At 44.8% G+C, this 20459-nt stretch overlaps 1 protein-coding gene across 4 annotated transcripts in view; it reads left to right on the top strand.

The window, feature by feature from the left end:
- The first annotated feature begins 513 nt into the window (after positions 1–513).
- The window catches only part of LOC105475109 (phosphodiesterase 8B), a 261894-nt gene continuing 241948 nt past the window's right edge, over positions 514–20459 (top strand). For 3 of the 4 annotated variants that reach the window (XM_071098801.1, XM_071098799.1, XM_011730112.3), the window contains exon 1: positions 14367–14549. In XM_071098801.1, the coding sequence (XP_070954902.1) occupies positions 14514–14549 (36 nt within the window). In that variant the 5' untranslated portion in view covers positions 14367–14513. Of the gene's footprint in view, positions 532–14366; positions 14550–20459 lie in introns of those variants that run through there. The other variant, XM_071098790.1, reaches the window with a different exon arrangement.

Raw genomic sequence — 20459 nt, 5'->3', positions numbered from 1 at the left:
GTGGTCATGCAAACACATCATCTAAAATAGGTCTCCCAGAATTCAGGCCACCGGGTCATTTTCAGTACCATAATGAGATACAAAATGAGAAGGGCCTGCGGTCTAGGCATTACTAAATCCTGCCCCAGTGAGTACACACACAGAGGAAAATGACCAAATGTCATTTCGATCCATTTTCAACCCAATATACTTCTCCTTGAGTGGAAGCAGAGTTAGAAATTTCGTTCTAAAAATAACATTGTGATCTCTGGCCTGGAATAATCATGCCTATCTAAGGCCAGGCTAAAGCATGTGCACGTGTGCAAGTGTGTGTAGGGTAGGATGAGAGAATGTACACTCCCTTGTGTGTATATGCAACAGTCATTTTCTTTTCTATTTTTATATATTTTTCTAGGCAGCAGATGCAACTCTGGAGAAGAGGGCAGGAAAAGAGCCTGCGCTGCTGAGCACTTACCAGGACTTGTCAGGGCCCGGGCACCCTGCGAAGCACCTCATGTTGGTTATCTCACACTAAGCTCGCAAACCTCTCAGGTAGGCAACTTTGTCACACAGAGAGGCTGAGTAACAAGCCCAAAGTCAAACAGCCAGGAAGAGACAGAACTGTATTAAACTTATCTACTGGACCCCAAAGACTACTGTCTTCCCTACACTACTATCACATCCTTCCCTATCTGGACTGGAGTTGGCCACAGAAGTTGATCATCTCCATTCCTGTATACCCGGCACCACATTGGTCCCTAGCACAAAGTAGGGTTCACAAATATTTGTTGGATGTAGTGATTTCAAAACAAAGATTTAACCTCTGAAAGTTTGCCTGGCTTCATATGAATTGGGAAGAGACTCCACAACTCTCCTAGATCCAGTGACATGGCTCTAAGCGCCAAGACATTAAACCAGGTCATGGCAGGCTCTAATTCCTGTATTGCATTAACAGTTATTGGTGTATTCATAAGTGTGGCCCTGCTTGTCAACACTCCTCAGCATTCTTTGAAGTCAGATGCCTCTTAATGATAAAGATGCATTGGGTTGTACACCAGACCATGTCTATTTTTGGCTTTGGGGCACAGGGGTGCTTAACACTTTGAGAAAAACCCAATAGAGGAATAGCTAGATTTACAAAAAAAAAAGAATCTGTTGGGGAGTGTTTGCGTTACAAAATTATTTACCACAGGGTTTGTTTAAATAGTTCCAAGTTTCGATTGTGTATAGAATATGCATCAACACACCCTGGCCAATGTGCACAGCACTTTCCAGGGCACGTCGATGCTGAGGGCACGGTGGAGTCTTTCCACACCTGCCCCTTCCTGTGCAAGGGGGCACGCGGCTCCTCCCTCCTGCATCCTCCTTTCTCCTCTCCAGGAAGAGAAATGTCCCCTCAGTGTATGCTCAGGAAGTCTGGGGAAGAGACAAGCTGGCTGCTCCTGAGCAGGAAAATTTGAGTGGAAAAATAGAGACTTGGGGAAATCGAGGGGATGAGTAGAATGGATTGTGACATTTGCTAGGAATGTCACCTCAAACCCAGAAAACACCCAGCCCAGGGAGTGAGGCCCACCCTGTGGGACTGTGTGCCCAGGACTCCCAGGGCGTCTTGAGGGAGAAACACAGTCCCCACAGCACAGAGCCCCCACCCATTTACACTAGTTGGCTTCTACCACACAGGGTAACATGAGCCAAATGTTTGATGATGAGGAAGTGAAGTGGAATGTGAGAATCCTCACTGCTGACGTCAAGCTAGCCTTTCATTTTATTTATACCCATGACACTGTGACACAGGATCTAATTTTCCATTGTATTTTTTCCTCTGTTGGGAACCAAGTGAAGACAAGTAATTTTGTGCCTGAGCCTGGAAAACAGTATTTTAAATTTGAAGACAGGGATGATATAAGAGTCTATATCTATCTTCCTCCTGCCCCTCTTCCCTCAAATTACTAAATTAACTGTGGAACAGAGCAAAGGAGTAACACTCCGACAGGGCGTGGCAGCCCGAGAAGTCAGAGCTGGAAGCATCCAGTTACCCGCTCTTCACTTGTGTCAGGCTGTTCCTTCCGGGCACGGGGGCTGGAAGGAGGCCAGGGAGCAGCGAGGCTGCACGGCAGCCCTGGCACAGAGCCCCGGCTGCCGTCTGGGGATGAAACTGGGCTCTGGCACCAGGAGCGTGGTTCCAGCTCCCTGACCCAGAACTGCCTGTGCAGGGGCCGCTCTGCCACTTGTGCCCTGGTGGGACCCGACTCCTCCTGCCCCTCTGAGGCAGGGCAGATTCAGGAACAGAGCTGGATCTGGATGGAATGGCAAGTCAGGCAAGTCATATCCCTTCTGCAGAAGCAGCCTTTAGGGATGTGCCTGTGATGGGGAAGAGAATGATGTGTGTGTTCAGCAAGTGACAGAGTGGGCTTTACCGCAGCTCCTTCCTTTGCTGGCAGACTAGTGGCCTCAGCTCCATCAACAGCCTCCCTCCATTACTCCCCATGGCTTCAGGTCCAGACACAGCCTTTCTAACGTGGGTCCCTCCTCCCACTCTGAAATGGAAGCTCCACCTGGCCTCTGCAGACATGCCATGATTTCAGTAGGGCCTCTTTTCACCAGGTTTGCAATCATGTTTTTCAGCCTCTAACTCCAGAGAAATCTTGACTTCCTTGTACTTAGTTCAGAAGACATTTGTCGTTCAGGATTCTGATGCAGAGGTCTGATAAGAGAGGCCTTGGGCCTTCCAAGTTAGTAAAACTGACAGTCTGGAGATTCAAAAAATCCCAGAAACACAAAGACAGCCACACCCTGAGAGTTGGCACAGTGCCAGCTCCTGTCACTTGAAATCTTCCAGGATATTTAGACATGGGTGTCAGTAAGTTTTCACTACATTTACCTTGGTGGTTGTGTTTGGGTTTTTTTTGCTTGCTTTTGTAAACAAAGGGTTTCCCATAGCACCAACACAGTCAGACCTGTGTTTTATTGATAAGATGAGACAGCATAATGGCATAGTTCAGCTTCGAGAGGTGGGGGCTAGGAAGCCCCTCTGTGGAGGTACACATAAAGCCTAGAATGGTGCTTCTCACATTTTAATGTACATCACAATCACCTGGAGGTTTGTTAAAACACAGGTTTCAAGGGCTCACTCCCAGCGTCTGAGGTGGACCCCAAATATTTGTGTTTCCAAGTTCCAGGTGACACTGAGGCTGCTATTTGGAGACCACACTTTGAGAACTACTGGCCTAAAGAGCAAATAGGGGCCGGGCGCGGTGGCTCAAGCCTGTAATCCCAGCACTTTGGGAGGCCGAGACGGGCGGATCACTAGGTCAGGAGATCGAGACCATCCTGGCTAACACGGTGAAACCCCGTCTCTACTAAAAAATACAAAAAACTAGCCGGGCGAGGTGGCGGGCGCCTGTAGTCCCAGCTACTCAGGAGGCTGAGACAGGAGAATGGCCCGAACCCGGGAGGCGGAGCTTGCAGTGAGCTGAGATCCGGCCACTGCACTCCAGCCTGGGCGACAGAGCGAGACTCCGTCTCAAAAAAAAAAAAAAAAAAAAAAAAAAAAAAAAAAGAGCAAATAGTAAGTAGCCATGGAAAGAGAGTGGGAGAGGAGTTCAGAGTAGGCAGCAGCAGAAGCATGTGCAAATACCCGAGCTGAGAAGGAGTTTGGTGGCCGCAGGGAATGGAAAGGTCTGCGTGTCTGGAAGACAGCGGATTGGCAGCCGTGTGGCTTGAGGTAATCTGAGAGATACACCTGACCCTCATCGCCATCCTGAAAATCACTCCAACGAAGCCACCTCCAGTTGTAGTGTGTCGAAGAAGAATAGTTCCACTGAGCCCCGGAGGTGTGCTACTGCAGCATGGGCTAATCAAACTGTGCCGACCCTGTGGATAGTGTGAGTGCTGAAAGGGATTAGGTAGGCAAAGGGCTGAGCGCAGAGTAAATGCTCAGTGCACTGTAGTTTTCTCTCCTCCCTGACTTGAAACACGGCTCTATCTCAAGTTCCCTGTTTTAGCTATATGAAGACATGTTCCTGAATTGGTGCTGAGGTGCTATCCTGCACCTGCAAGCAAAAAGGGTTAATGTGGAGGTCACCCCTGAGACCTGAACTGGGGTCCTGTTGAGTAGATGGCTATAGCTAAGAAATCTGGATGCCACTTCCTAAGATCAGTTTTGGACATGTATGTGTTTTCCTCCATCATACCCAACTGATAAATGTCTCAGGTTTTTAAACCAAAGGAAGCATGGATTAGGTTTTTGGAGCCAGAGTGCACAGTTGGCATTAGATCAATTCCTTTCAGACTGCATTTATTGAGTGCTTACTCTGTGCCAGGTACAATGTTAAGTTTGGGAAGACAAAAGTGAACAAGACTGGGTCCCTTCTCTTAAGGAGCTGATGGTCTCACTGTGAGCTTGACACATAATTAACCACAGAGCAGTGGGATAAAAGCCACAACAAAAATCTACATAGAGGGCAAGAAAAACTCGGGAGAGGGAGCCATTCTGCCTGGGGATGTCAGAGAAGGTCACAGATAGAAAGTGACATCTGAGCCAAGCCTGGAAAGGAAACTTCTAGAGAATAAGCAGGACTGAGGATAAATGAACACATCTCCTTTAAGAACTTTCTTGTTATTGTTTTAAGCTCTGAACTAAATCATCGTTATGAGTTTCTAGGAGATACATGGCCACATGGTGTTAAATTTGATTTAAAATATTGCATAAGCTGATATATATAGAAACACATATGGAAACAATCTGAAAATATTTCTCCTCAAATATAGTGCCATTTGCTTTTACGAATTTGCTATTTCTAGATAAATATGTGAAATATGGTTTGGTCTTCTGAGACTCAGAAGAAATTATATCACTGTCCCAAGAAAAAATAACTTTGGTTGCTAATTCACTCATTCATTTATTTAGTCAGTCAACAAACATTTAGTTAGGAATTTCAATTTTTGAAGCACTGTAATAGTCCATCAGGGTAAACAAAAAGATGTAAGACGTTGTCTTGACTTCAGGACTCTTCAAAGCTTGGGAGTGAGAAAAATACCTGAACACAAATAATTCTAACACAAATCAGAAGTCTATGATATGGGTGAGTACAAACAAAATGCTCCAAGTATCTAGAGGAAAACAAGCTATTTTCTGATTGAAATAATGGGAGAAAGCTTGGTCATTTATGAAGGAGAATTCATTTGCATAGGCCTTGTAGCGTGGAAAGGGATTGGACTTAACAGAAACAAGCGTTGGGGAGGTATTCCAGGCAGATGGAAGTTTGTGAACAAAACAGGTGGGAAACTTGAGGTCACTTGGAAATGGCACTTTGTCCTATTTAGGGGTATGACTTGGGGAAAGAACTGAAATAGATGGATGTCAGTCTCACAGCATAGTTTGAACTTCATTCCACTGGCTGTGGCTTCTCGGAATTTGAAATGCCAAGCATGTGTCACTTGGTTCCTTGTACACTTGTTTCAGTTGGCACCTCAGGCTTGACCTTAATCCTGGCATAATTCTGTCTGGCCCATAGGAAAATTTTAAAAAATATCAGTCTGTGTATGCTGGGAGTAGTAAAATCACGATGCGGCTCTAAAGCCACAGATTGGAAGTTGACCCTTTTCTTCAGGAATTTATGATTCCACATCTGGAGGTTGCAAGAGATGGGTTTTGTGTCCAAGTCCCTTCAGACAACAGGTGAGGGCTTATTTACACAGGTGTGGGCAGGGTTAAAAAATGGTGCAGTGTCTGTGGACTTGTGAGAGCCAGGAAGCCGTTTCCACTCCCTAGGCAGGTGGTAATGGGGCAGGGGATGAAGACGACATTGGAACTTGGAAAGACTTCTGGGTTGCCATGGAGGGATGCAGCTCCAGCCCCTGCTTGCCATCCTGTGCTCGTGCCTTTCATTGACTGAACCTGACTGACTGGAAGCCAGAGGGCCAGGGACCCACTGATGAATTCCCCACAGGTCAGACTCCTAGGGCACAGGACGAGGGAGGAAGGATGGAGGTGATCTGGAGGGGCAGACAGAGCCTCTCCAGCACAATCCTTTCTAGCTTTAATATTTCTATAATGCCAGAACAACCCGAACTACAGTCAGCCTTCGTTTGACAAGTGTGTCCTAAACACCCAACTTGTTCTCAGCAATTTATTTATTAAAAAAAGAAAGGGAATCGATTGGATGGATAGATGAATGCGTGGATGGTGAAGGAGCCTCTGACTGAGAAAATTCACAAGATAATAACTCAACTAGATTGCAAGCTTGGCGAACCCAGGGACCGGACTGGGTTTGTTCATTGTTGACTCCTCACTGGCCAGCACTGAGCCTGAACCTTAGTAGACCCATAATAAACATTTGTCTGAATAACTTGACTGATGAAACATCAAGAGCACCAAACAACATAAAATATGCAATTGGGAGTCTTGGGACAGGAGAAGGCAAAGTTAGGGTAAGGAGCTAACGTTCTTGGACCTAGGAGAAGCAGACAGTGACGGTGTTTGTTATTCTGCTTCTAGTAACTTTTACACCAAAGCTTCTAAGCACTTCTCTGGAAACAAAGAACATTTGATGTTGATGGAGAGATAAAGGATAGTCTGTCCCTCAATCATAACTAGTCACTTAAAAGAGCAACATTGTAACACATCCCAACCTCAATTAATTCATCCATTTATTTATCCAGTGAAAATTTATTGAGTGCTGATTTTGTGTTTGGAAATTCAGAAATAAGACATAAACAGGCTCAGCCCTCAAGGAGCTTAGTCTGGTAGGAACTAAAGATAAGACATTAGGAAATACCAGTACCAGTGCTGACTGCGGGGAGCACAGGCTGCTGTGGGAGCAACAGGAAACCTGGGACAGGCAGTGGGTGTCGCGGTAGGTAAGTTGAGCATGGAAGGACTTTCCCACTTCTTTACTTGTTTCTGGCTTCCATCCCTCCACCAACCATTCACCCCTCCACCATCATCACCCAAAAAGTATGTAAGCAAATGGTTTGTAATGCACATTTCTTTGATTTGGATGCATGTTACACCAGAGTGCCATAACCCAGCCAGTAAACACATATGTAGGTTAGAGTCTCATCAGCTAATCAGTGAATGCATGTAGAGGTGGTCCCATCAGCCAATCAGTGAACACACAGAGGGTATGCTCCTTCCTCCAGAGTTTTCGGCAGAGAAAGAGAACGAGAGGTCAGGAAAGCAAAAGTGAGTGTCTGGGTTGGAAGGAGGAGACAACAGGTACAGGAATAGAGGCTGGAGATCCTGTAGACAAATCTGACTGCAGAATATTTTGGAGGATTAGTACTATTTATCTTCAACTCTTTGCAAACAAATGGAAAGTACGTGAGGAGGTTTATTTGTGCTTGTTTGGTTTTTTTGGCCTCTAGCAACAGTTGGGTACAAGATCTCAGAAAGTTACTGATCTGCATGGTCTATATTAACACTGATTCATCTGACTTATGAAGGTGGTTATTGGCTGATTTTTAAATATTGGCAATTTTGTTACAAAATTGCTTCATTCTCAGAGGTTTTGTTAATTAGGATATTCATGTATTTAACTTGAGTATTATGACTAGTAATGGGGGGAAAAAGCAATTTGGGGAGAAGAAACAGAGGGGAAGATAGAGAATAGCATGTGAGTCAAGATGGAAGGGCAAATATTTCCTAATTTATCTATATTGCCCTCTTTTTTAATGTAAAGCCTACTAGAGTTGTGAAAATTTGCTGAAAATACATTTTAACTGTTAGTTACATTTGGGAAATTGAAGTGCTTTTTAATTTACTCCTTTTCTCCCCCCATCTCATTTTTCAAAGGTAAGAAAAATGCTTCTAGCTCTAGAAAGTGTAGCAGAGTTAAGTGTATATGTGTTTGTGGGGGTAGGGTGGGTGGCGTGCATTTTATTTTCTATGAGAACATTACTTCTGTTAGGGAATAACTCTCCATTTTGCAGTCTTTAAGGCATTTTGACTTTTGATGAATTTCTTTACTATTAGCACACTCTGTCCTTGGCCTGGAAGAAGTTATGCTGGGACCAACCACTGGCCTGAGAGCTGATTCTCTTACCTTCCGGCCATCTGCTTAAGTCTCCTTTGTCCTACTCTCTGTTTAGCCCTTGAAGGTCAGTAGTCTGTTTTGAAGCTTGGTCTGTAGGTCTCCGTCTCAGAGCTTCCTCTCTTACCTATATATTGATGCTGCATGAATTTTTAACTGTCACCCAAATACTTCCCTTCACTTGTAGACCTGTGTTTCTTCCTACCTATTAGGTATCCTTCCTGGGTGTCAACACACTCCCAACTTCTCCCCATCAGTGTTTGTTCTTGCCCACCCTGTCTCTGTTTTTATGGGAGGTAGCGGCATCCCCACTCACAGCCACTGAGTCACCCACTCACATTCATGTATGTGATCCCTTACCAAGTCCTACCGTACCCCTGAATACCTTTCCTATTCTTTCCTTTTTTTTCCATCCGCAAAGCCACTGCTCTCATCAGCTCTTTCTGGATTATTATTGTTATTATCTCTCTCTCCTCCACTGGTCTTCACTATATGCTTCCCTCAACCACCAGGTTTTTATTTATACTGCACACATCTCCATGTCTATTCCTTGTGTCAAATCTTTCAGGAGCTCTCCGTTTTCTAGCTCTTCATATCAGTGAACAAGTCATTGAAACAGCTTCATTCTCACTGAGCAGGTTTTCCTCCTATCGCATGGGCCTCAGCTCCCTGGGCTCTGCTGGTATCTCCTCTGCTGCATGACCTTGAAGAGTTGGCAGGCCCAAAGTATGGTTCTCCACCCTCTTCTCCTTTCTGATGGCACCCCTCCTCCCCGCCACCTTAGGTGACCCCATCCAGCCCCACAGCTCACAGTAGCATCTATATACTAATGATTCCCAAATTTATGGCTCTAGCCCTGACCTGTCTACTGAGCTCAGACACATAGATCCAGCTGCCTCTTTGACATCTTCACTGTAATAGAGATTCTTATTTCACAAGGCCAAGGCAGAACTCTTGATTTCCCACCCATTCTTTTTCTGATCCTGTCCCATGTCTCAGAGAATGGTGCTACTGCCCACCCATTAGCTCAGGTCAAAAACCTAGAGGTTATCTTGTTTTTTCCTTCTCCGTACTCCACTCCCCACATCCAACCCATCACAGGTCCTGTCAACCTTGCATTCAAAATTCATGCATCCTGAACCTGACCCTTTCTATCTATCTCCACTGCCTTCTCCCTAGTAACCCCCATCTCTCATGTGGATGGCTCTGACATCTTCCTGCCCTAGCAGCTTCCACCCTTCATCCCTAGAATTGATTCTCCACACAGGGACCAGAGGAATTTTCAAAAAGCAAATTATGTTGTGTTTCTTCTCTGCTTAAAATTCTCCCAAGGCCTCCTCCCTGGCCTGGACTCTTGTCGCTTCCTTGAACTCACCAAGCTTTTTCCTGCCTTAAGGATTTTGCATTTGCAATTCCCTTCCCTAGAATCCTATTCTCCCCAGATATTTGCATTTCCAGCTCCTTTGGGATAATTCACGTGCCAGTTTAAATGTCCCCTCCCAGGGAAGCCTTCTCTGGCTTTCCAAACTAAAGTGGACTCTACCTCAGCTTCTCTCTATTACAGTAAGTTGTTTTATTATCTTCAGATCATGATACAATGATCATTTTCTTTTCTTGCTAATTGTCTCTCTTCCTCCACTAGAATGTAAGCATCATGACAAGTGTGGATTCATCTTACAAATTTATCTTACAGATCTATCCTCAGCACCTAAAATAATTCTTGGCATATAGTAGTTGCTCAAAAATATTTGTTGAGTCAATGAATGAATATATAATTGCATAAATTTGCCTCTGTGATAAAATACCTCACCACTGATTTATATATATGCATGTATATAAATGTGTGTATCTATATATATAGATACACACATACCTATATATGTTAGCTTGTTAGCGTCATCAACATCTTCAATCTTTGAAGAAGAAAAACTGAAAACCTGTTCAAGAGAACCTAAATGGTGCATCCCATTTGTTTTAACCTCATCAGTGAAACCAGAATGGGGTTATCAGTAGATAACTGCTGCTCTTGCAGTCCTGAATGGTTGGGCTTCTATTTGTTTCCTCTTAGAAAACTATTTTCTTCTTTTCCCATATCTTTGCTTGTTGAATTATACATTGGAAGCAGGTAGATTCCACTGCACATCCAGGGTGACCAGAAACCAACTAGCCACCAGTCACGTGAAAGCCACCTCACTCCCACTCGTATTCCAAACAACTAGACGTGGAGCACCATAGGCAAAGCTGTGAATGGGGTGAAGTTGCTTTTGCTGCCCTTTTCCATCACCCCAGCACTGTCTACCCTTCCCAAGGAAGCAGTGTAGGAAGAAGAGAGTGATCAACAGAGTCTTATGAAGGTTTTAAAGGCACAAAGAGTTACTGCAAAATAGAAACATTTACAGTTTTTAAACTTAAGGATAGAGCAATGCCGAAGCAATTAAAAAAAAACATTTTAAGGACATTTCAAGCCCTGTCAAATGTGGGTGGAGGAGATATTCATGGGCATGAGCAGGAGGAGGGTGGATTCTTTGGCACATCTCAGTTGGATGATGTCATGTTGGCTACTACCTACTCGCCTGGGTTGGTCCAGAGGGAGAGGACAGGGGCCCACACTGAGCCTGTTTCCCTCCTGGTGGTAGGGGTGCAAAGGGACGGACAGAGAGCAGTGACGCAGTAATGGAAGCGGTGGCTGGTTGATATGGAGAACAAGGGAGAAGAACAGATGGCCATGGTTTGAATTTGGAGAGTTGCTAGTAGCATGAACCACTAGGAATCAGATTTGGTAGGGAGATGATGCTTTATGGTTCAGAAGCTTTCATTGTGTGATATTGATGGAACTCATACTTGGAGTTATCCAGGAGGCCATGGGGATCGTGAGAGCAGAGCTTCAGTGTGCAATTTTAGATACCCCAGCCCCACCCCCAGCTAGACTTGGAATTCTGTGCCTTGGTTTCTTTTCTCTTTTCCTTCTTTTCTTCCTTCCCTTTGCTTCAGTTCCCTTTCCTTCTCTTTCTTCCTCCTGTCCCTTCTTTTTCTTTCTTCTTCCTCTTTCTCTCTCCCTTCTTGTTTCCTCTTTTAAAATCTTCTACCACTCCATAGTCTCTTCAAGGTGCATGGTAGGTGATAAATATCCAGCGGGTTAAGTGTTGGGCTCTGTTTCGCTGTATGATAGCAGGAGTGGAGGAAAAAAAACCATGTTTAAACATGAGGCATCCAAAGACACTTAAAACCTAACAAATACGGTATCTCCCCCTTATTCACAAGGGATATGTTCCAGGACTCCCAGTGGCTGCCTGGAACCACAGATAGTACTGAACCCTGTGTACACTATGTTTTTTTGCTATACGTACATACCTATGATAAAGTTTAATTTGTAAATTAGGCACAGTAAGAGAGTGACAATATAACAAATAACAAAATAAAACAATTATAACAATAGACTGTAATAAAAATTACGTGAATGTGGTCTCTAGCTCTCAAAATATCTTAGCGTACTGTAGGTCTTAGCAACCTCAACATACAATTTTTTTTTATTGCCTTATTAAGTCAAGAACTTTTACCTTTTCACTTAAAGGAAGTGCATTACAGCTTCTCTTTGGTATATAGAATGGCCAGCATCACTGCTCTTGCACTTTGGGGCCATTATTAAATAAAATAAGGGTGCCTTGAACACCAGCACTGGAATGCCACAACAGGAAAACTGATAGTCAAGGTGTCTACTCAGTGACTCACAGGGATGTGGTGGAGGTAGGGGATATAGCATGGAGACACTGGACAAAGGGACGATTCCTATTCTGGGCAGGATGGAAGCAGGACACCTCTAGATGTTATCAGAATGGCATGCAATTTACAACGTATCAATGGTTTGTTCTGGAATTTTTCTATTTAATCTTTTTGGACCACTGTTGACTGTGGGTCACTGAACTGCAGAAACTTAAACTGTGGATAAGTGGGGACTACTGTATGTGCAAACCATCAGAACTCAGGCTAGTGGTTTGAAGATACTGTCAATTTTTATGCAATATCTCGGGAAAAAATAGACAAACTCCCAGTTGCCACAGACATGTACTAAGCAGACATCCTCCTAGTACTTCTTAACTGGCTCTTCTGGAAAATCCTTACTCTCTTGGGAGTGAATAGTATGGCTTTCCTTTTTCTTTTATACATAGTGAGAAGAGGAATTCAGAGGATTTGGTGCCTTTATCCTTCCTCATCATCTCTTTGTTGTTGTTTTTGTCTTTTTTGTTTTCCTTTTAACTTACTTATTTTTCTTTCAGAAAACATTTATTTTTAACCTGGGTCAGTGTACCCTGAGTTTTTCAAACTGTCCTTTAACCTGTTGGGTTGTTTTTGCATCAGACTTTATTAAAGTTTTTCTTTTGCCTTGCTTTACCTTCCACAAATCTCAACCTGCACTTGATGCTTTACTTTCTGATTTCTTTGCTGTTCTGCTTTTCCTTGTCTACCCAGGCCTAAAAATACTATGATGTGAAAGAATGATAGATCATGCCGTTAATTTAAATCACCTTGGCCCTTCTACCTAACCCCCCTTTGCCTCACTTTTCTTTCTGTGGAAGGACAAAGTATATTCGTTTGCTATTGCTACATAACAAAGTACAAATTCAGTGGTTTACAACAACACTTATTTATTATTTCACAGTTTCTGTGGGTCAGAGCCTGGGCATGTCTTTACTAGATCCTCTGTTTTAGGATTACTCTGAAAGCGGCAATCAATATCTCAGCCGGAGCTGCAGTTGCATCTCAAGGCTCAGTTAGGGAAAGGTTCACTTTCAGGCTCTCCTGATTGTTGGCAGAATTTACCTCCTTTCAGTTTGTTGGACCCAGGACCCTTGAACAAAGGCACCCTCAGTTCCCTGCCAGGTGGGCCTCCCCAATATGTCTGCATGCTTTATCAAAGCCAGCAAGAGAAAGCCTCTGCTAGCAAAACTGTATAACCTAATCTATGAAGTGACATTTGGTCCCCTTTGCCATTGTTCCATAGGTGGGCAGCAAGTCAAGTCACAAGTTCTACCCATACTCAAGGGGAGGGGGACAACACAAGGGCATGGACACCAGGTGATGGGGATCATTGGGAGTCATCTTAAAGTTTGTCCACACATGGAGGAATGCTTTTGTGAAAAAATGCTTGGGTTCCTAGAAGAAGGTGGTGAAGGCCATGTTCATACTGAATTCCTGCCTTTTTGTAGGCCTTTATGGCTAATGTTAAAAATAATAATTTTTCCTCTTGTTTTATTTCTAAAAATGACTTGATTTTCTTTTCTGCCATTAGAAATCTCATCTAATGAGACTTTCTCTCTGGATGAGAAAGTCAGCAGGAACAGATTGTTGTTGGTCTTGGTTTTGGCTGGGCTGATTCAGCACTGTGGGCAGCCGACAAGGGAAAGGCCTTGCAAATGCTCTGGAGGCCTCTGTTCGGAATCCCTCCACCCCAGAGGAGCCAGGTATGGGCCAGGCGTGATAATGGCCTCAAGCAAGATGCCAGGACCGTTTAAGGCTGAGGCATTTAATTAGGTACAATGTATTACTTCCTGAAAGTGTATGAAAGCTTCATAGTATCTGCTTGGACATTTAGTGATACCAGCTACCTACACAGATTGGAGGGGAGCTGGGTGGGGGGCAGCTCTAGAAGCTTAGCTGCACCTTTGGTTTGATCCGTGTTTGACTCATGTTTGTAAATTGTCCCTACAATTAAGGCTGAGGGATAATTTCAGCCCCTAATAGATTTTTTTTCAAGGTTTTTTCTCCTTATGTTGCTCAGGCTGGTCTTGAATTCCTGGCCTGAAGAGATCCTCCCGCCTTGGCCTTTCAAAGTGTGAGGATTACAGGCCTGAGCCACCGCACCCAGGAGATGTTATTTTCATATTCATTCTTTTACTTGGAGGAAAAACTGTCTTTCTTACATATGATGTGAGATATATATACACACACACACACACACACACACACACACACACACACACACACACCCCCCAATATCTCTAACTTGAAAGTCTCTTTAAAATTATAGTGTATATGATTGTGAGTTGAGGGATGCAGGCAAATCTGATCTTTCAGCATTTTCTTGGGGGTAAAGGCCCAACGAGAGGAAAGTGGAGACCTGTAGAGGGGGCGTTGGGAACCCGAATCCTGAGTCCCCAGAAAGGCTCCAGGTTTGGCAGCTCCAGCGAGGCTGGACTTCTCTTGAGGGGCCGGGAAGGTGTTGCCCGGAGCGGAGTAGTTCAGCGGTCTCAAAGTCTGGGCTCCACACCCCGGGAGGGGCGCTAGGACCCAGGCACCCGCCGGCCTGGGGACGCGTCTGGAAAGTGAAGGCGCGGCGCAGAGGCTCAGGCTAGCGGCCAGAGTCCCACCGAGCAACAAGAGCCTTCACGTGGGCACGAGGCCCGGGGAGTGGGGTGCAGGGTGCACTGGTCGGTGCCCTCTGTGCGGGGCTAAGGCGCCGGGCACCGACACCACCAGGGCGCCCAGCAGCCGCCAGCCTCCGGTATGGACCAGCTGCACTGCCCACCCAGCGCGCGCCAGGTGAGCCCCCCGGCACGGGGGACCGCGCAGCCCTCGGCCGCCCCCTCGCATCTGGGCACCCGGCCACTGGGCACAAGCCCAGAGCTGGCTCCAGGGCCCCCTTTCAGACATCCAGGTGTTAGACTGGCTTTTTTTTTTTTCTTTTCTTTTCGCCCTTAGTCCCTCCGTGTCCTAGTGCCAACTACCTCCTTCCTCTCCAGGCGGGAAGGACCTCGAGCGTCTAGTGTAACCGTCAGGTTTATTATTCCTAATAATAATTGACCACAGACAGCCGCTGTTCGCGTCTACCTGGTGCTTCTCAGCAGGAGCTGGACCTGTTTTCTCTGTCGGGCCAGCTCCGCCAGCTCCTGTTGCGCCTAGTGTTTTCCACGCTTCCCCGGCGTGGACGGTGGGGCCCCTGCTTTCCTCCTCATGCTTCTAGTGGCTGCAAAGCTGCCTCCCCTTCCGAGTAGTGAGTCGCCGGCAGCCCCAGCCTCGGGTGTGTGTACACGTGTGTGTCTGTGTTTGCACGCGCACCTCAGTGCCTAGCTCCAGCGCTCGGGACTCTGAGATGGGGCACCCACCCCTACCCCAACCCCCCGCCCACCCCTACCCCTCCCCTTGCACTAAGTTCTAGGGACAACGCTCGCTGGGTGAATAGACGGAGTGTGGACTAAACCACCCGCCTCATCCCCTGTGGGAAGGGATGTTTGGAGGTGGAAAGAAGGAAAGGGAGAGATGGAACGTGTGTACAAAGAAGGATCCCACGCTGCGGGATCACAGGAAAGGGCGCGGGAGAACAGTCTGTGATAGGGAGGGGCGCTTAGTGCAAGGGGGAAGGTGCGCAGGTGGCGCTGCCACTCGGAACTTGGGGGGGTTCTGCTGGGCGTTCAGAGTGTCCCCTGAAATGCACCTAGTTACGAGGATCAAAGTAACTGTGCTCCTGCGGACTGTTGGTAGAGTTGAGGCTTGCAGCTGCCTTTGCAAAGGCTTGGCTAGAAGCCTTGAACCGTCCACAGACTCCTGTATACTCTCAAGACTAACTGTGCCCATCCATTCTGCTTCTGGCTCAATCTGACACCAGTTTACCTGTCCCCAGGTTGCCAGCTCCAGAAAAACACTGCTGGCGGGGAGGTGTGAGTTACCAGGACTGTAAGACCCCCGCAGTTGAGCGGTGGTTATTTGCCCAGGTTGCCTTCCCTGAACGGTCGGGAGGTCAGGGTAGCTGGAGGCGTGCTGGCTGATAGTTACAGGTGCTTCTGTCTGAACCTGAAGTTGGACGTGCAGTGCTAACCTAGAAGAGAGACTTCCTCTAAACTGTGTGTTGAGAGACAATCAAGGAAAACATTTACACAGGGTCCCGGGGGGAGGCGAGGGCCAGAGGACCCGCCCTCTTGGATTTTATAACGCAGCAGTTTGCATTACCAGTTCTACTTGACTGCCCTCTTGACTTTGAATAAGTTATTTTAACTTTGTAGAGGTTCGGTTTTCCAAGAAGCAAAAACAGAAGAATGACAATGCATCAGCAGTGGCAAGAACATGGATTGGGAGGCCAGGGAGTTGGATTCCAAGCGCCACCGGTACCACTGACCAGTTGTGAAACTCTGGGCAAGCCGTACAACCTGTCCTGGCCTCAGCTGCCAGGAAGGCTCAGAGCCTTTAATTCTGGATTGATTCCATTCTGGCAGTAATCTGCCAGACTTAGCCTATGAATGCTCACTAGTTCTTTGCAGTCTTGCTACAGATTGTACTTGCTTCCAAAGAGCATTTATGGACAGAAGAGATACTAGATCAGTGGGTGAATTGAATTTTAATTCCAATCTGTTTATAGGGCTACACAAATCATTCAGGCTTAAAGATCAGTGGAAGTAAGCCTGACTGGTTTAGTTAATGCTTAGAATGCACTGGGAAGGATCTCACATAGAAAGTCCTGGTAAAGTTTGAACTTGGTTATATAATCCTGGAAGATATCCTTTCTGTGCATTTGAAAGATTCCAGCCACAATCTCCCTGTTACAGGCATGAGTGGAGGGGAAGCCTTAGACCGGCCCCTCAGTAGAAGACAGCCCAGTGTCTTGCAGAGCCCATCAAGGCCCCTTACATTATATCTGATAAACAATTGACTTACCTGGGAATGACTCAGTTAATATCAACTTCTCAGAAAAGCAGCTTATCAGCTTGGTAATGAAATAGTGAAATTGTCTTTAAAAGCTGTATTAGATATTGAATGCCTAATATTGCCAGAGCTTATTGAGATAAGCGCTGCCTTTTTTACTTTATATGCACATCTTATTTTTATTTATGGAGAATCAGTTAATAAACACATTTTAAATTCAATATATTATGTATTTGCTTTTTAAATAACACTGCTCTTTAGCTTTTTAATTTAGCTTTGGGAAGGGAAATAAGCAGGATGACAATTTTTTTTTTACTAGATAATTATAAGAGATTAAGAAGCCACAAAGAACCTTGTTTCTTCAGGTTTTCAGAGATGAATATCATCATAATGGTGAATATTTTTTAAGTACTTAGGCACTAGGCATTGGACTAAGCACTTTATGTAAACACTCTCATGTAATCCTATCAACACCTTCTGAGGGATGTGCTATTATTATTATTATTATAATTATTATTATTTTGAGACAGAATCTTGCTCCGTTGTCCAGGCTGTAGTGCAGTGGTATGATCTCGGCTCACTGCAACCTCTGCCTCCCAGGTTCAAGTGATTGTCCTGCCTTAGCCTCCTGAGTAGTTGGGGCTACAGGTGCGCACCACCATGCCTGGCTAATTTTTGTATTTTTAGTAGAGGCAGGGTTTCACCATGTTGGTCAGGCTGGTCTCGAACTCCTGACCTCGTGATCCGCCCGCCTCGGCCTCCCAAAGTGCTGGGATTATAGGCATGAGCTACCGTGCCTGGGCACTGTTATTTCTTTCAGTTTTACAGAAGAGAGAACTGAGGCTTCTCATCTGAGATGACACAGCTAGTAGGTGGTGGAGCTGAACCAGCCAGCTGGGTGTATTTACAATGATCCAAGTGACATGCAAGAAATAAGAAAAGGGGAGGGCAAAAAGTGCCTACTAAGTGTCAGATACTTTATACACCTCAGTGCATGGAGATTAAAAAATCTTTTATGAGTGGTAATTTTCTTTTCTTTTTCTACTTGGACTTTCTTGCTTTTATCAATATGATCTGGGTGTCTTTTCATGTCAGCAAAGAGATTGACTCCTTTATTTTTAACTATGTGGGCTTGAGAGCAGATGGGTAAACCGTAATTTATTTCGCCAATCCCTGTGAATGGGCCTTTGGATTATTTCTCAGTTTTCACAGTCACATACAGTACTTGCGAAAGATCACACAGTGGATCCATTTGTTTATATATTTCTGCATACCTGTTTAGATATTTCTGGTGAATCTGTTCCTAGGGGTGGAATTATTATGTGAAAGATCATGGTTACTATTTAAATACATACTTTTTTTTTTTTTTTTTTTTTTTTTTTAAAAAAAAACCAGAATCTCCCTCTGTTGCCCAGGCTGGAGGAGAGTTGGCTCACTGCAGGCTTGACCTCCCCAACCAAGCGGTTCTCCCTCCTTAACATCCCAATTAGCTGGGACTACAGGCATGCGCCACCATGCCCAGCTAATTTTTTAATTATTGTAGAGAGAGAGTCTCATTTTGTTGCCCCAGTTGGTCTCAAACTCCTAAGTTCAAGCAATCCTCTACCTCAACCTCCCAAAGTGCTGGGATTACACGTGTGAGCCACCGTGCTGGCCAGATATATACTTTTAAATACATACTACTAACTTGCCTTCCCCAAATGAAATGTAATTTCTGATTTGGGGTCCAATTCTTCCACTAACATGTTTTTGGACTTTTGATAAATCATTTAATCTGAAAGATGTATTATCTATAAACTATGGATGGTAGGACTTCTTGGTTGCCAAAGTCTGTTCCAACTGTGAGAGTCTGCAAATATGTGCAGTTAGAGGTCACACAAATGAACTGTCCGTATCTGACCATTTTTTGCCTACAAAAACAACTTAGTATGATTTTATCTAATATCACATGAATTCCTGAAATATCTGTTTTTGGTACCCTGGCTTTTCTGAGGCAGCTTTGTGTGAGAGAAGTGGCTAGGCTATGTTGCAGTCACAAATCAACCCTGAAACCTCAGTAGTTTAAAAAATAGAAAGAGGCTGGGCATGGTGGCTCACACCTATAATCCCAGCACTTTAGGGGGCTGAGGCAGGAGGATTGCTTGAGGCCAGAAGTTTGAGACCAGCTTAGGCAACATAGTGAGACCCTTCTTTAAATTTTTTAAAATAAAAATAAAAATAAATAAATAAAATAATAAAATAAAATAAAAATAAAAAATAAAATATAAAGATTTATTTATCATTCACATGTTATGTCCAAAGCAGGTTAGCAGAGTGTCCTGCTCCACAGAGGCACTCAGGGCACCAGGCTATCAGAGCTCTGCCGTCTTGTAACTGCACTGTCTAGAACATGCAGTCTTGATGTTCCTATGGCAGGGGAGGAAACAAGAGACAGTGGAGAATCAACACCTGCTTGTAAATGCCTTGGCTCAGAAATGAAGCATATTTCTTGTATTTACAGTCTTTTGGTAAGAACTAGTCACACAGACCTCAACCTGATGCATGGAGACAAGGAAATGCTTTTTGGAAAGAGGAAAGGTTGATACATAGGACTCTGTATTAGTTTGCTAGAGCTGCCATAATAAAGTACTAAAGACTGATAGCTCACACAACAGAGATTGACTTCCTTAGAGTTCTGGCGGCTAAAAGCCTCCAAACTATAAGGTATCAGCAGCATTGATTAATTCTGAGGACCTCTCTTCTTGGCTTGTAGACAGTCATCTTTTCCCTCTGTCTTCATATGGTCTTCCCTCTGTGTGTCATGTCCTAATCTCTTCTTACAAAGACACCAGTCATATTGGATTAGGAGCCACGTTAATGACCTCATTTAAAATTAATTCATCTTTAAAGACTATCTCCAAATACAGTTACACTCTGAGGTACTGGGAGTTAGGACTTCAACCTAAGAATTGTGTTGGACACAATTCAGCCCATAACACATTGTCTCTGTCGGACAGCACATCCTGAGGTGTAGTCATGTTGTTGTCATTGGAGGGGCTGGTAGGTTACCGAGCCATGTTATGGAGTCATCTTCCACATCACCTCACATCCATCTCCTCCTGCCCCCCCCCGCCCCCTGCTATTTCCTAACCCAAAACTGTTATTTTTCTGAATTCCCTGGGTAATATTTAAAGGGGTCCAATGTTACTACTTACTTCGAGCAAACTTTTATTGATGGCATTGGCTGTAATGTGAAGCAGGGTGGCTGTGGGTCAGAGATGGGAAACCTAGGGGTTAGGAGCACGAACTCTGAAGCAGACTGTTTGGGTGCTCATCCCAGCTCCATTGCTTGCCAGAAGTATTCCTCATCTGTCAAATGGGAATAGTAATACTTCCCTTGCAGGGTTGTTGTCCTGATTAAATGAGATAATCTATGTAAAGTGGTTGGCACAGACTAGGTATCAAAAATGGTGACTATTATTATTTGCATCTTCAGAAGCTCATGGAGCCCTTCACACCCAGTATCCTGCATTCCAGCCTGTGTCCCAGCATCACAGACAACCCAGAGGCTCTGCCACACAAGCTCCTAGGGCTTCCCTGGTGTGCCCAGGAAGCATGTATTTGTTAGTATGGCAGTAACTTCATTACCACTTTAAAGCTCCAACAGCCTACACATATTAAAGTCATAGGTTCCTAGTTAGATTGTACAGCCAAAAGGAACACAAGAGACTATCCCGTTAAATAGCCCCTTAAAATTATTATCCTTGTTACAGTTAAGACAATGAGAGTTGGCAGTTAAATTGATTTGGAAAAGCAGCATTTCAGTTTTTCTAAGAG

This window comes from Macaca nemestrina, chromosome 6 (assembly GCF_043159975.1).
Source record: "Macaca nemestrina isolate mMacNem1 chromosome 6, mMacNem.hap1, whole genome shotgun sequence".
NCBI lineage: Eukaryota > Metazoa > Chordata > Mammalia > Primates > Cercopithecidae > Macaca > Macaca nemestrina.
This window is presented reverse-complemented; position numbering and strand designations above follow the sequence as displayed.